At 34.0% G+C, this 15,494-nt stretch overlaps 1 protein-coding gene across 5 annotated transcripts in view; it reads left to right on the forward strand.

The window, feature by feature from the left end:
- Nucleotides 1–15,494, forward strand: part of CCDC150 (coiled-coil domain containing 150) — a 111,807-nt gene that overhangs the window by 17,850 nt on the left and 78,463 nt on the right. For all 5 annotated transcript variants that reach the window (XM_079132571.1, XM_079132573.1, XM_079132574.1 and 2 more), the window contains exons 6-8: nucleotides 6,649–6,765; nucleotides 8,186–8,315; nucleotides 11,994–12,037. In XM_079132571.1, coding sequence (XP_078988697.1) covers nucleotides 6,649–6,765; nucleotides 8,186–8,315; nucleotides 11,994–12,037 — 291 coding nt within the window. The remainder of the gene's footprint in view (nucleotides 1–6,648; nucleotides 6,766–8,185; nucleotides 8,316–11,993; nucleotides 12,038–15,494) is intronic.

The raw sequence follows: 15,494 nt of genomic DNA on the forward strand, positions 1-15,494 counted from the left end.
TTTTTGCATTGTCTCACACATGAGCTTTTGGGGGACATCTCCAAACCATAACACTATTTTTGTGGGGTTTTCTCTGTGTCTTCTGTCCTGTATCATTGGTCTTCATGTCTGTTTTGGTGCCAATACCATGCCATTTTTGTTACTATGGCTCTGAAGTATAATTTAAAGTCTGGTATTGTGATTGTCTCCTGCTTTACTTTTTTTGTGAAGGATTGCCTTGGCTATTCTGGGTCTCTTATTTTTCCAGTTGAATTTCATGACTGCCTTTTCTATTTCTATGAAGAATGCCCTTGAATTTTAATAGGAATTGCATTAAGTCTGTGTAACAGTTTTGGTAGTATGGCCATTTTGACAATATGAATTCTGCCTATCCAAGACTGTGGGAGAGCTTTCCATCTTCTAAGTTCTTTTTCAATTTCTTTCTTTAGAGTTCTGTAGTTTTCATTGTAGTGGTCTTTCATCTCTTTTGTTAGATTGATTCCCAAATATTTTATTTTCTTTGAGGCTATTGTGAATGGGATAGTTTTCCTAATTTCTTTTTCAGTTGATTCATCACTGATGTATAGGAATACAATTGATTTATATATTTTCTATATCCTGCTACTTTGCTAAATTCATTTATGAGTTCTAGAAGTTTTCTAGTGGAGTTTTTGGTATTCTAAATATAGAATCATGTTGTTGGCAAATAGGGATAGTTTGAGTTCTTCTTTACCTATTCATTTCCCTTTAATTTCTTTAGTCTAACTGCTCTGGCTAGAGTCTCAAGGACTATGTGGAATAAAAATGGTGAAAGAGGGCATCTCTATCTTGTTTCAGTTTTTAGAGGGAAGCTTTCAATTTTTCTCCATTTAGAATGATGTTGGCCTTGGATTTAGCATATACTAACTTTTATAATGTTGAGGTATGTTCCTTCTATCCCTAGTGTTTCAGAGCTTTAAACACAAATGGATGCTGGTTTTTGTCACATGCTTTTTTTGCATCTATTGAGATAATCATGTGGTTCTTGTCTTTAAATCTATTGATGTGATGAATTACGTTTATTAGTTTCTGTTTGTTGAATCAACCTTGCATCTCTGGGAAGAACCTCACTTGATCATGGTGCACTATCTTTTTAATGTGTTTTTTATATTTAATTTGCCAGAATTTTATTTAGAATTGTTGCATCTGCATTCATGAGGAATATTGGTCTGAAGTTTTCTTTCCTGGATATGTCTGGTGTTGGTATCAGGGTGATAATAGTTTCATAGAATGAGCTTGGAAGGGTTCCCTCCTTTTCTATTTCATGGAATAATTTTAGAAGGATTGGTGTTAATTCTTCTTTAGTGTGATAGAACTTCACTGAGAATCCATGCATGGTCCTGGGATTTTTGTTGTTGTTGTTGTTGGTTGTGTTTAGACTTTCGATTGTGTCTTCAATTTCATTGCTTGAAATTGATGTCGTTAAATTTTCTATGTCCTTCAATTTGGATAGAAATTTGTTGATATCTTCAAGAATTTCTATTTTATTAGAGTAAAAATTTTCAAATAGTTTCTGATTATCATCTGTATTTCAGTAGTTTCCATTGTGATATTTATTTTTTTAATTGTGAATTTTAGTAATTGGAGTTTTCTCTCTCTTTGTTAGTTTGGCTAAGTGTTTATTAATTTTATGTATTTTTTTGAAGAACCAACTCTTTGTTTTGTTGATGTTTCTTTTGTTTCAATTTCATCGATTTCAGCTGTGATTTTAATTATTTCCTGTCTTCTGCTTTTGGTGTTGATTTGTCCTTTTTATGGGGCTTTGAGATGTAATGTTAGGTTATTTGTTTATTGGCTTTCTATTTTAATGAATGAGCTCAATACAATAAACTTTCCTCTTAGCACTGCCTTCATAGTGTCCCAGGGATTTTGATATGTTGTATCGCTATTCTCATTTACACTAAATATTTTTTTATTTCATCCCTGATTTCTTTGCAGCTTGTCTTTTCATTCTGTTAATATCTTTCACAGAGCAGTAGCTCTTAATATTAACAAAGTCCAATAAATTTTTTTCTTTGGTTGATTATAATTTTTATATTGTCTAAAGAATCATTATCAATCTCATGTACCTGGATTTTCTCTTTTACAAATCTTATTGTTTTGCCTATTGTATTTAGGTCTTTGATTTATTTCAAGTTAATTTTTATGAAAGGCAGGTTATGTGGAACAGACGGGGTATGCTAGTTTGCTGGGATGCCACGATAAGGTCCCACAGACTGGGTGGCATAAACAGAAATTTATTTCTAATACTTCTGGAGGCTAGAAGACCAAGATCAGAGTGTTAGAAATTTGGTTGTTCCTGAGGTTTTGCTTGTTTGGCTTGCACAGGTCATCTTCTCAATGGGTTCTCATATGCTGTTTTCTGTGTGGATGCATCCATGGTATCTCTGTGTATCTAAATTTCTCCTTATAAGGACACCAGGAAGATTGGATAAAGGCCTACCCTAATGACCTCACTTTAACTTAATCACCTCTTGAAAAGCCCAGCCTCCAACTAGAATCACATTGTGAAGTATTGGGGCTAGGGCTTCAACGTCAAAATTTGGAGCAGCCACAGTTCATCTCGTAACAGAACTATATACAGACAGGTTAAATTTGGTATATATCTTCCTAAAAGACATTAGAAATATATGATATCTATAATCTGATAAACATCAAGTGTATTGATTGATTGGCCTTAATGCTTCAGAAATTAATCTTAGTAATATAATTATCAAATAAAGATTATAAACTTTTAAATGTAGCCAAAAATGAAGACTCTGACTCATTCTTATATAGATTATGATATTTACCTTCTTGTTGGAGGAAAAGGGAATTTCTAAGTTTGAAAAAAAGCTGAATTATATAATGCTTAAAAGATTTGACCACATAAGAATTTAAAACTTCTTGTAAAAAGCAAAATTAATAAAATATAACAAGACTATACAAAAGTTAATAATTTTCTATTTTAAAGGACTTAAAACATGAAAACCAGTGGGCAAAGGATAAGTATCGACAATTCAGGAAAGAAATCTGTAAAGAGCTAAAACCATATTGGATGTTTAACCTCACTAGAAATGAAAGAAATGGGAAAATATTGTGGTATTTTTCATTTACTAAATTAGGAAAAGACTTAAGAAAATGATGATACATAGTGCTAAAAAGATTTATTAAAACACTACCAATAAGAAGTTAATATTGGAAAGAAAACATTTACATTTCAAAAGTCTAGAAAGTAGGACTGGGGTTGTAGCTCAGTAGGAGAGTGCTTCCCTGGCAGGTGCCACGCACTGTGTTCAATTCTCAGCACCACATATAAATAAGTAAAATAAAAGTCTATTGACAACTTAAAAAAAAAAAAGTCTAAAAAGTATGCCTTTCAACTAGTGATTCATCTTGTAGAAATTTATCCTAAGGAAATAGCCAGAAAATAATGAAAGATTTATTCATAAGCATGTTCAATAGAACAGTATTTAGAATAGTGAAAAACTGGAAAAGTCTTCACGTCCAATATCAGGGATATGATTAAGAAATAAGATTTCCAAAATAAGGTTTTGTAACATTTCATACCCATACATTTTTATCTCTTGCAACTTTAAAAAAACTTATTTCTAATTATTAAGTTATTATCAATAGAGAAAACACATAAACATACAATGTGGTGGTGAATAATTATGAAGTGCACTCTATGTCATTATCCTTGGGGTTTAAAATAGAATTTCTTTTAGTTTAACATTACTTCATCAGAGGAATAGCATTCTCGAAGGAAAGATCTCTTTTAAAATAAGAGACTCTTAACTTTTTTAAAATATCTTTTATCTGATTCATTTTATGGTTTTTTATGGACAGAAATAAGTTCAGCGTACATCAGAAATAGGAAAAAGCCAAAGTATTTTCCAACTCTCACATATCATTCAGCACAGTACTTTTGACACCAAATGTGTGAGGATTTCTCTTCGTACATCAAGCAATTCTTCAGGACAACAGCTGGGTGCCTTATATAATCAATTCAATTCTGATACTGACTACCTGGAGATAGCATCAGATTTCACAGGTTAAGGGATCAGTCTCACAAAAGTGCTCCTTACCCTTCACTTCTGAGGTTAATTGTAAGCCCCGGGTTGTGACTTGTGCTTCTGACCAACCATGTATAAATCAGTGTTTCTGTGACAGACCTCGTGGGTATAGTTAGTTTGCTAGTGATTCACAGAAATCAGAGAAACTACCTATATTTACCCATTTATTTTAAGGATATCAGTTAAGCACCCCTGATCCAAACTTGGAAACATTCCAAAATCCCAAACTTATTTATTGTCATGTTGGAACTCAAAAAGTTTTGGTTATCAGAGTATTTGAATTTTTAGTTTAGAAGGCTAAACCAGCTATCTATGTATATTCCAAAATCTGAAGCACTTCTTGTCCCAAGCATTTTTTTACTGTTTTTAAAATTTGCTCTTTTTAGATGTATGACAGTAGAGTGTATTTTGAATGTATACATGGAACATAACCTATTATACTTAGGATTTCATTCTTGCGGTTGTACATGATAAGGAGTTTCACTGGTCATGTATTCACATATGCACATACAAAGGTTCTGTATGATTCATTCTACTGTATTTCCTATTCCCATCCCCTCCTTCCTTCCCCTTTGTCTACTTTAGTGAACTTGTTTTCCCCTTCCTTCCCAATTATGTGTCAGCATTCACATATTAGAGAGAACATTTGGCCTTTGTTTTTTCTGATTGACTTACTTTGCTTAGCATGATAAGTCTCTAGTTCCATCTATTTACTGGCAAGTGCCATGATTTCATTCTTCTTTATGGCTGAATAATATTATATTGTGTATATATGTACACCACATTTTCATCTATTCATCTGTTGAGGCATCTAGGTTGGTTCCATAGCTTAGCTATTGTGAATTGAGTTGCTATAAACATTGATGTGACTATGTCACTATAGTATGCTGATTTTAAGTCCTTTGTGTATTTACTGAGGAGTGGGATAACTGGGTCAGATGGTTGTTCCATTCTAAGTTTTCTGAGGATTCACCACACTGCTTTCCAGAGTGGTTGCACCAATTTGCAGTCCCACCAGGATTGTATTAGTATACCTTTTTCCCCATATCTGTGCCAACATTCGTTGTTACTTATATTCTTGATAATTGCCATTCTAACTGGAGTGAGGTGGAATCGTAGTGTAATTCTAATTTGCAATTCTCTATTTGCTAGTGATGTTGAACATTTTTTTTTCATATATTTTTTGGCCATTTATATTTCTTCTGTGAAGTATCTGTTCAGTTCCTTTGCCCATTTATTGATTAGGTTATTTATTTATTTATTTTTAATGTTAAGTTTTTTGAGTTCTTTGTATATCCTGGAGATTAATGCTCTATCTGAGGGAGATTTTCTCCCATTCTGTAGGTTTTCTGTTCACGTTCTTCATTATTTCCTTTACTGTGTAGAAGCTTTTTAGTTTGAAATAGTCCCTTTATTGATTCTTGATTTTACTTCTTGTGCTTCTTTGAGTCTTGTTGAGGAAGTTGGTTCCTAGGCTGATATGATGGAGAGTTGTGTCCCAAGTATTTTGAATGAGAAATACACCACCTGTGTTACAGAGAATACAGATGAACAGCCAGGGAACAGATGCATAGGGCAAGGTATGTGGGAAATGATGTGGAGCTTCTGTGCCCTCTCCCAACGCCACTCTAGGTATTCAGCTATCTGTAAGCTCTCCAAACCCAACTCTCTTGGGTTTTTGTGGAGGCTTATTCATTACTTAGGCATGTTTTATTACATCATTGGCCACTAGTGATCAACTCAACCTTCAGCTCCTTTGCCTCCCCAGAGAATGGCAGGTAGGACTGAAGTTTCTAAACTATTGGTCATGCCTTTCTGATCAGACTGTATCCTGAAGCTATGTAGGGCCCCCCTCCAATCAGGCATCTCATAATCATCTTATAGCATATGAAAGATGCCCTTACCTGGAGATTCCAAGGGTTTTAGGAGCTGCATGCCAAAAGCCAGAGGCAGAGACCAAATGTATTTATCTTATGTCACGATACCATGGAGCCCAAATTCTCAGTTTTGTCTGCTACTTAAAAGTTGCTGCACTATTTGTTTAAACCTTTAAATTCCAAAATAATTGAAATAGATTTTAGAGGCATGTTTATAGTATAATAGATTAAAATATATAAAGGAATCAAAATATGAGAAAATAAGAGTTGGGAAAAAAAAAAAAAACCCAAAACTCAGAAATAATATGGTACTAAAATCTGGTACTTGTGTTTTTCAAACTTTTTATAACACTCCATTGTACATGGATTGCATACATGCAACATTCCATGAAGCAGTACTTATCCTTACTACTTGGCTATAATTTCTTTCCATTCTATTCTATTATTTCCTTTTTCTAAGTGCTGCTTCCAGCTTCCTCTACTGGGCCTTTACATCCAATTTGGAAAACAGATTTAACAGTATGAAGATGAGAGCAACCTATTTGTTTCCTAGAAAGCTATTCATCAGGGAGAAACAAGCATGTTCCTGAGTAGTCATAAATGAAAGAATGGGGATGAGAGAGCATGTCTGAGAAACTTTTCATGGTAACTTTGCTCTTCATTAGACTGGTGTTGCTAACTACAGTGTTATTCTGTAGCTAAGGAGACAACTGGCTCAGGAGAAACACTTCAGGGAATCTCTTGAGAAATCTGGATCAGCCATGCTACTCAAAATACAAGAAATGGGATCAACAGTGGAAGAAGAACGGAAACAGGTAGATTTCTTCTCGTTTGTATTAGGGAAGTAGATCAAATAAAAACTGAGACTTCATCGATAAACTTTAGATTTTGCCACTTTCTTCTAGATTTATTGTTTAGTTTTCCTTAATAACCTATTAGCATTCTTACTACAATTTTTAAAAAATTAGTGCAAAATAAGAAAGGACTCTAAGCCGGGCATGGTGTCGCATGCTTGTAATCCCAGCAGCTTGGGAGACTGAGGCAGGAGGATCTCCAGTTCAAAACCAGTCTCAGTAACAGTGAGATGCTAAGCAACTCAGTGAGACCCTGTCTCTTAATAAAATACAAAATAGGGCTGGGGACGTGTCTCAATGGTCAAATGCCTCTGAGTTGAGTTCAATCCCTGGTACCACCCTTCAAAAAAGGACTCTAATATTATTTATTCTAACACCCATAATTTATGAGTGAGAGTATGAAGGAACAGAGAATTTGTTTCAGGTGTTATAGAGGTGAATTCTTAACTCCTGGTACATTATCTTTCTCCTACACCAACCAGTCTTTGCTACAGGCATTGGCCCTGATCTTAGGCTATACATTTATGTTCTGGATAGAAAATACAGATTAACCTCAACTAACAATGTTAACATTCAAAGAATGCTAATAAATAAAACAGTCAAGAATGTACACTGCTGATTTCAATTGTCATTTTAAATTTTAACATAATATTTTTGCCTTCATTGTAGTATTTGAAATTTCTTTGTGTAAGTTAGACTACTTTAAATTCTAACTACCCAAGGCAATTGTATTTTCATATTTAATACCTGTAATTAGATTATATAATCTTTATTATTTTAACCAATGACTTTCCTTAACAACTGAATCATAAAAAGGATTCTACCTAAGGAATTCAGAAATTATTCTTTTTTACTGTAACTTTCACTGCCATTGTAATAGTCATTAGCCACTTAAGGCTATTTAAATTCAGTTCCTCACTCTGGCCATGTTGCACCTGCTTATCAACCTCTTGTGGCTAGTGACTATTGTGTTGAAGAATGCACAGAAAGTTCTATTGGACAGCCCTGGTATAAGGCACTGCATTCTGTTGAGAATTTTTTGTCATGGGGGATGGTATTGGGGATTGAACACTGCAGCACTATACAACTGAGCAATATACCCAACCCTTTTTATTTATTCATTTTATTTTGAGAAAGTGTCTCACTAAGTTTCTAAGGCTGTCCTTGAACTTGGGATCCTCCTGCTTCAGCCTCCCCTGTCGCTGGGATAACAGGTATAGCCACCATGCCCAGCTTCTGTTGAGATTTTAACTGTGACATATTGATATATCCTCTTTACTCCTCAGTGACATGGAGGATGGAAATTCTTCCTTCCACATGTTCTATAAGGTCATTTATTAGAAATTTTTACAGAAAAGGAGTTTTTCTTATACAATTTCAGGTGCACATTTTGCAGCAAAACTGTGGTGCCTTACGCAGTTCTATACAGACCACCCAAGAACTATTGGCACAGGAGCAACAGAAAAAAGAAGAGTTGGAGATGGCTATCTCACAGCTCAAGTCTGATCTAAGTATGAACATAGATGCTAGAAATCACACTTCTCTTAGTATTTTGAGACTTCGTGCAAAAACTCTTATGATCCAAAGTCTTGAAGTAACCACGTTACTAACATTTTCCACAGTCTTGGATGTAAATAGTTGCTGATTCTTTTCTACCTACAACACTATAACAGAAATAAGTGTTGGTATTAAAATAGGACTCTATTTTTTGTTAACTTTTCTTTTTCATTATTTCCCCCTCCTTATTTTAAGTGTTTGGGTATTTGGGAACATTTGGTTTCCAGATATTTAGATTGAATACTGGATAATAAAATACTAATTAGGAAATAAGGCTATTCTTGCTAACTTACTGATTCTATCAATTCCTCACGTCAGACTCCCAATTTTTCAGGTTACCAATATGTTTTTTAGTTAACCTGTATTTGTAGAGATGGTTAGTTGTTGGATAATTTAAAGAGAGTTTAGACTAATTCCCTCATTTCACAGATGGAATGAGTGACACAGTTAGTAAATGAAAGAGCCTATTTGAGCTGAGTATGGGTGTTCCATCATGCCGCTTCTAACTCATCAGCTTTTTGTCTTACCACTTTGTTAATATGTCATTGTAAAGCAATTTTCAGGTAGTTTCAACTATAGAAATCACGAAGAGTTATGTGTACAATGAATTTTACAGAGTTTTCACATAAATTATTTAATACTCAAAGCTAGCCATAGCTATTCAAAGTTATTTGAACAAAGAAATGGCAGTGACCTGGATCTTCTAACTCTTAAATCCAGTGTTCCTTCTGTTGCACCTTCTCTGCTCTGTGACTGTAATAGGGCAGAAAATATCATAAAGGAAATGAAAATTGTAAAAAATAAAGCAAAGAATAATGTGATCAATGTTTTGATTTTCCAGTTCTACTTTGTGTGTGTGTTACTGGGGATTGAACCCAGGGGCATTCTACGTGCTAGACAAGTACTTTACCACTGAGCTACATCCTGATCTCTCTATTTTTTATTTTGAGATGGGGTCTCATTAAATTGCCAAGACTGGTCTTGATCTTGCAAGCCTCTTGTTTCAGTGTTCTGAGTACCTGGGATTATGGGCATGTGCCACTATGCCCACCATTTTGTTTTACTCTTTTTAGTAGAAAATACTTTTCCTTAAAGTTGTTGCATAATAAATTACTATGTGAAGTTCTCTGACAATGCCCTAGGAAAATTTTCTGTCTTCTTATGATTGTTTGACTCCAAAAATGTGTGTTGCATTTTATGGTGCTTCCTTATAATCTCAGTTGAGCCTTACTGCAGTCTTTTCAAAAAGATAAGAAAATATACCCATTACACAGAAGAAAAAAAGATCATAGAGATTGAACCCAACACCACACAGCAAATAGAATAGGTGGGACTAAACTGCAGATCTTTCTATTATATTAGTTGTCTGTATTGAGGTTTTTTTAAAATGTTATTTTCGCATTGGGTTAATGCTTTATTTTTTAATTTTATAAGGAATATGTGAAGACCATTAAAGAAGGAAGATTAAAACAACAGTAATTCATGCTAACATAAGGAAAAAGAAGCCTATCTGAATATTAACTATGTGCTTAATTTTGAATTACAGACTTTTTTACATACAAGTAATTTTATTACTTTAAGGTACAAATAGGGGCTGGGATTGTGGCTCAGAGGTAGAATGCTTGCCTACCATGTGTGAGGCACTGGATTTTATCCTTAGCACCACATATAAATAAATAAAATAAAGGTCCGTTGACAACTAAAAAAATATTTTAAAAAAAGGTACAAATAGTTATTCTACTTGAATTAATAAAAATGCCCTTAAATATTTTCATCAATGAATTTTAAAATTAATTTTTAATTTAATGTAGTAACAAATATTTTATATACCTATTACTTAAAGTGATTAAATTGTTCTCCAAAGATAAGCACTTCTCTTTCATTCTTTGATTATTAAAACTGTCAAAACAGATAATATAGTCTATCTTTTTGATTCTTCACACATTTTAATTAGAGTTAATGAGTCATGGATTTATGTTTTCAAAAAGTATGGTTTTTATAAGGTATATTGTGTATAAAATGTCAGTTTTTATGTGTTTGTCATTTCCTGATTTTAAAATCGAAGTAAAAAACTAAAATACTTCTTTGCATTTTTTACAAAGTCAAATTACTCAGAAAAGTTTCCCTTTTTTTTTTTTTTTTTTTTTTTTAAATGGGGATTGAACCCAGGGGCACTTTACCTCTGAACCATATTCCCAGCCCTTTTCATTTTTTTAAATTTTTTTTTTTTTTGCGGTACTGGGGATCGAACTCAGGGCCTTGTGCTTGCAAGGCACGCACTCCACCAGCTGAGCTATCTCCCCAGCCCCTCATTTTTTATTTTGAGACAGGGTCTTGCTACGTTGCTTAGGGCTTCACTAAATTACTGAGGAGTCCCTATACTTGCAATCCTCCAGTCTCAGCCTCTCAAGCCCCTGGGTTTACAGGCATGTGACTCCACATAGTCAAAAGTTTACATCTTTTTTTTTTTTTGGATATTGATAAATATTTATTTTTATTCATTTATTTATATGCAGTGTTGAGACTCAAACCCAGTGCCTCACACATGCTAGGCAAGCACTGTACCACTGAGCCACAACCCCAGCCCCCAAAGTTTACATCTTTTGACTAAATTATATAATGCCAAACTATTCCCCAATTTTCTGCCTTTAATTTTATTTTTATTGCATATACTGAGTGGTTTCAAATGTCTCCCCCCACCCCACATAAAATCATCCTCCTGAGCTCTAGACTAGTATGTTTTTATTTTATTTTTTGAGGTGGTAGACATTAACCCAGGGCCTTGCTAATGCTAGGGAAGCACTCTACTGCTAACCTACATTCCCAGACCTTTTTAAAAATTTCATTCTGAGATAGGGTCTTGCTGAGTTGCCCAGACTGGCCTTGAACTTGTGATCTTCATGCCTTAGCTTCCTGAATATCTGGGATTATAGTTGAGTACCACCACGCCTTGTTAGAACAGTACCTACTGCCAACTAAATGTATATTTGAATGCTCTTCAGATGCATCAAAACATATGGAAAACTTAAGTGTTCATTCATTTCTACCCATTTTATCCTCCAAAACTTCTCTTTGCCCTGTATTTCATAGATGAAGGGTCCTGCATCCCAAGTCCAAATGTGATAGGTTCTCCTATTGCTTTTACCTTACCAATTACCACCAAATCCTGACAGCCTCTCTGCTTACTGTTTCATAAGTCTGTTTTTCCTCTGTAGCCCCATTGTCATCACCGATGAAAGCCAGCTCTCACTGTTTTACACTGATCTTCCTGCCTTTATTGAATCTTTGGTAGAGTGATCTAACAAAAAACTGCTCAGCACTCTCTCTGGCTTAAAATCCTTCTGACTCATCGTCAATACATTGAGTAAATAAAATGTGGTGTCATTTACCACTGAAAATGACTGTAGACTAGTTTCTTGATAATTTTATAGCACAGTTTTTAGTCTGTGAAAATCTGAATAGAATCCTTGAATTCTTTTTTCACAAAATATTTATTAAAAACTTAGTGTCTGTCTGTAAAAATAAAAAAGTAGTCAACATACAAAAAAACCCTTAGTTTCTGAATAGAAAAAATACTTGTGTTTTCAGTGTAGTAAGTTATTATCATAGTTATGTGGACTTTTTGTTTTTAGTTTCTAGAGATGACCTCATTTCCAAGTTGGTTGAAGAAAATAAGGTAAGTTTTCAGATTCTAGAGTTTGGAGGTGGTCTTTCCTCTCTTTACTAAGTCATATTTTCTCATTCATGTTGATTTTTACATGTGTTTGTCCTAAAAACATTAGGAAAAAAAATTCATGTAAAGAAGCTGTATATTCTGGGTAACACTAGGTATTAGGAACTAAGTGATCATTTCTTGCAAGTTGTTATAGTTTGAAAAGGTGAATTGGCAAAAGTGATGAGACATTTGTGGGTTTTGCCAATTATAAACTAATTATTAAAAATTTTGATGAAATTAAACCAGTTAAAAGAGCAAATGTGGGAAGCAAAAGATCATTTCAATAGAGAGATACTGAAAAAAAAAAAAAAGCTAAACAAATCCTTGAAATGAAGGAAACAATAAACCAAATTAAAAACTCCATAGAAAGCATAATTAGTAGGATAGAACACCTGGAAGACAGAACCTAAGACATTGAAGACAAAATATTTAATCTTGAAAACAAAGTTGACCAAACAGAGAAGATGGTAAGAAATTATGAACAGAATCTACAAGAACTATGGGATATCATGAAAAGGCCAAATTTAAGACTTGTTGGGATTGAGGAAGGCACAGAGGAACAAACCAAAGGAATGAACAATCTATTCAATGAAATAATATCAGAAAATTCCCCAAATCTGAAGAATGAAATGGAAAACCAAGTACAAGAGGCTTACAGGACTCCAAATACACAAAATTACAATAGACCCACACCAAGGCACATTATAATGAAAATACCTAACATACAAAATAAAGACAGAATTTTAGACGCTGCGAGAGAAAAAAATCAAATTACATTCAGGGGGAAACCAATACGGATATCAGCAGATTTTTCAACCCTGATCCTAAAAGCTAGAAGGGCCTGGAACAACATTTTTCAAGCTCTGAAAGAAAATGGATGCCAACCAAGAATCTTATACCCTTTAAAACTTACCTTCAGGTTTGATGACAAAGTAAAATCCTTCCATGCTAAACGAAAGCTAAAAGAATTTACAAGAAGAAAACCGGCACTACAGAACATTCGCAGCAAAATATTCCATGGGGACTAGATGATAAACAATGATGTAAACCAGCAAAGGGAGGAACTACCCTAAAGGAATAGCCAAATAAAGGAGAAACCAAGTCGTGTCAAAAAAACAAAAATGGGCCAAATAACCAGGAATACAAATCATATCGCAATAATAACCCTGAATGTTAATGGCCAATGGTTAATGTCAAAAGACATAGACTGGCAGATTGGATTAATAAGAAAGATCCAAGAATATGCTGCCTGCAAGAAATTTATCTCATAGAAAGAGATACCCAGAGATCGAAGGTGAAAGGATGGGGTAAAACATATCATGCACATGGACTCAACAAAAAAACTGGAGTATCCATCCTCATGTCAGATAATGTGGACTTCAAGCCAAAGTTAGTCAGAAAGGATAAAGGAGGATATTTCATACTGCTTTAGGGAAGAATAAATCAGGAAGAAAACAATCATAAATATCTGTGCCCCAAACAGTGGCCCATCCATGTACATCAAACAAATCCTTCTCAATTCCAGGAATCAAATAGACCACAACACAATAATACTAGGTGATTTTAAAACACCTCTCTCACCACTGGACAGATCTTCCAAACAAAAATTGAACAAAGAAACCATAGATCTCAACAACACAATCAATAATTTAGACTTAACAGACATATATAGAATATACCATCCAACAAAGAGCAAATACACTTTCTTCTCAGCAGCACATGGATTTTTCTCTAAAATAGACCATGTATTATGCCACGAAACCATGGTTAGCAAATACAAGAAGAGAGAGATAATACTACCTTATATTCTATTAGAGCATAATGGATTGAAACTAGAAATAAATGACAGAATAAAAAACAGAAACTACTCTAACAACTGGAGATTAAATAATACACTATTGAATGATGAATGGATAACAGAAGACATCAGGGGGAAATAAAAAAAATTCTTAGAGGTAAACGAGAACAAAGATACATCATGTCAAAATCTCTGGGACACTGTGAAAGCAGTATTTAGAGGAAAATTTATTTTATGGAGTGCATTCAATAAAAGAAGAAAAAAATCAACAAATAAACAACTTAACATTACAGCTCAAAGCCCTAGAAAAAGAACAGACCAACACCAAAAGTAGTAGAAGACAGGAAATAGTTAAAATCAGAGCTGAAATCAATGAAATTGAAACAAAAGAAACAATTGAGAAAATAGACAAAATAAATAGTTGGTTCTTTGAAAAAATAAACAAAATTGATAAACCCTTAGCCACACTAACAAAGAGAAGGAGAGAGAAGACTCAATTACTAAAATTCAGAACGAACAAGGAAATATCACAACAGACACGAGTGAAATACAAAACATAATTAGAAGCTATTTTGAAAATCTATAGTCCAACAAAATAAAAAATCTCAAAGACATCAACAGGTTTCTAGAGACATATGAATTACCTAAACTGAACCAGGAGGACATACACAATTTAAATAGATCAATTTCAGGTAATGAAATAGAAGTCATCAAAACTCTACCAACAAAAAATGTCCAGGCCCAGATGGGTTCTCAGCCGAGTTCTACAAAACCTTTAAAGAAGAGCTCATTCCAATAATCCTCAAAGTAGTCTATGAAATAGAAGAGGAGGGAACCCTTCCAAACTCATTCTATGAAGCCAATATCACCCTGATACCTAAACCAGAGAGTGACACATCGAGGAAAGAATATTTCAGACCAATATCCTTAATGAACATCAACGCAAAAATTCTTAACAAAATTTTAGCAAATCGCATACAAAAGTGTATTAAAAAGATAGTGCACCACAATCAAGTGGGTTTTATCCCAGGGAGGCAAGGTTGGTTCAACATCTGGAAATCAATAAATGTAATTCACTATATCAACAAAGTCAAGAATCACATGATTATTTTGATAGATGCAGAAAAAGCATTTGATAAAATACAGCACCCCTTCATGCTCAAAACACTAGAAAAAATAGGGATAGTGGGAACATTCCTTAACATTGTAAAGGCTATCTATGCTAAGCCCATGGCCAATATCATTCTAAATGGAGAAAAACTGAAAGCATTCCCCCTGAAAACTGAAACAATGCAGGGTTGCCCTCTTTCACCACTTCTATTCAACATTGTCCTCAAAACTCTAGCCAGAGCAATTAGACAGTCCAAAGAAGTTAAAGGGATACAAATAGGAAAAGAAGAACTCAAACTATCCCTATTTGCTGATGACATGATTATATATTTAGAGGAACTGGGAAATTCCACCAGAAAACTTTTAGAACTCATAAGTGAATTCAGTAAAGTAGCAGGTTACAAGATCAATGCTCATAAATCTAATGCATTTTTATTCATAAGTGACGAATCCTCAGAGAAGTTAGGAAAGCTACCCCATTCACAATAGCCTTGAAAAAAATAAAATACT

Source organism: Sciurus vulgaris (genome assembly GCF_902686455.1).
Source record: "Sciurus vulgaris genome assembly, chromosome: 3".
Classification (NCBI taxonomy): Eukaryota; Metazoa; Chordata; class Mammalia; order Rodentia; family Sciuridae; genus Sciurus; species Sciurus vulgaris.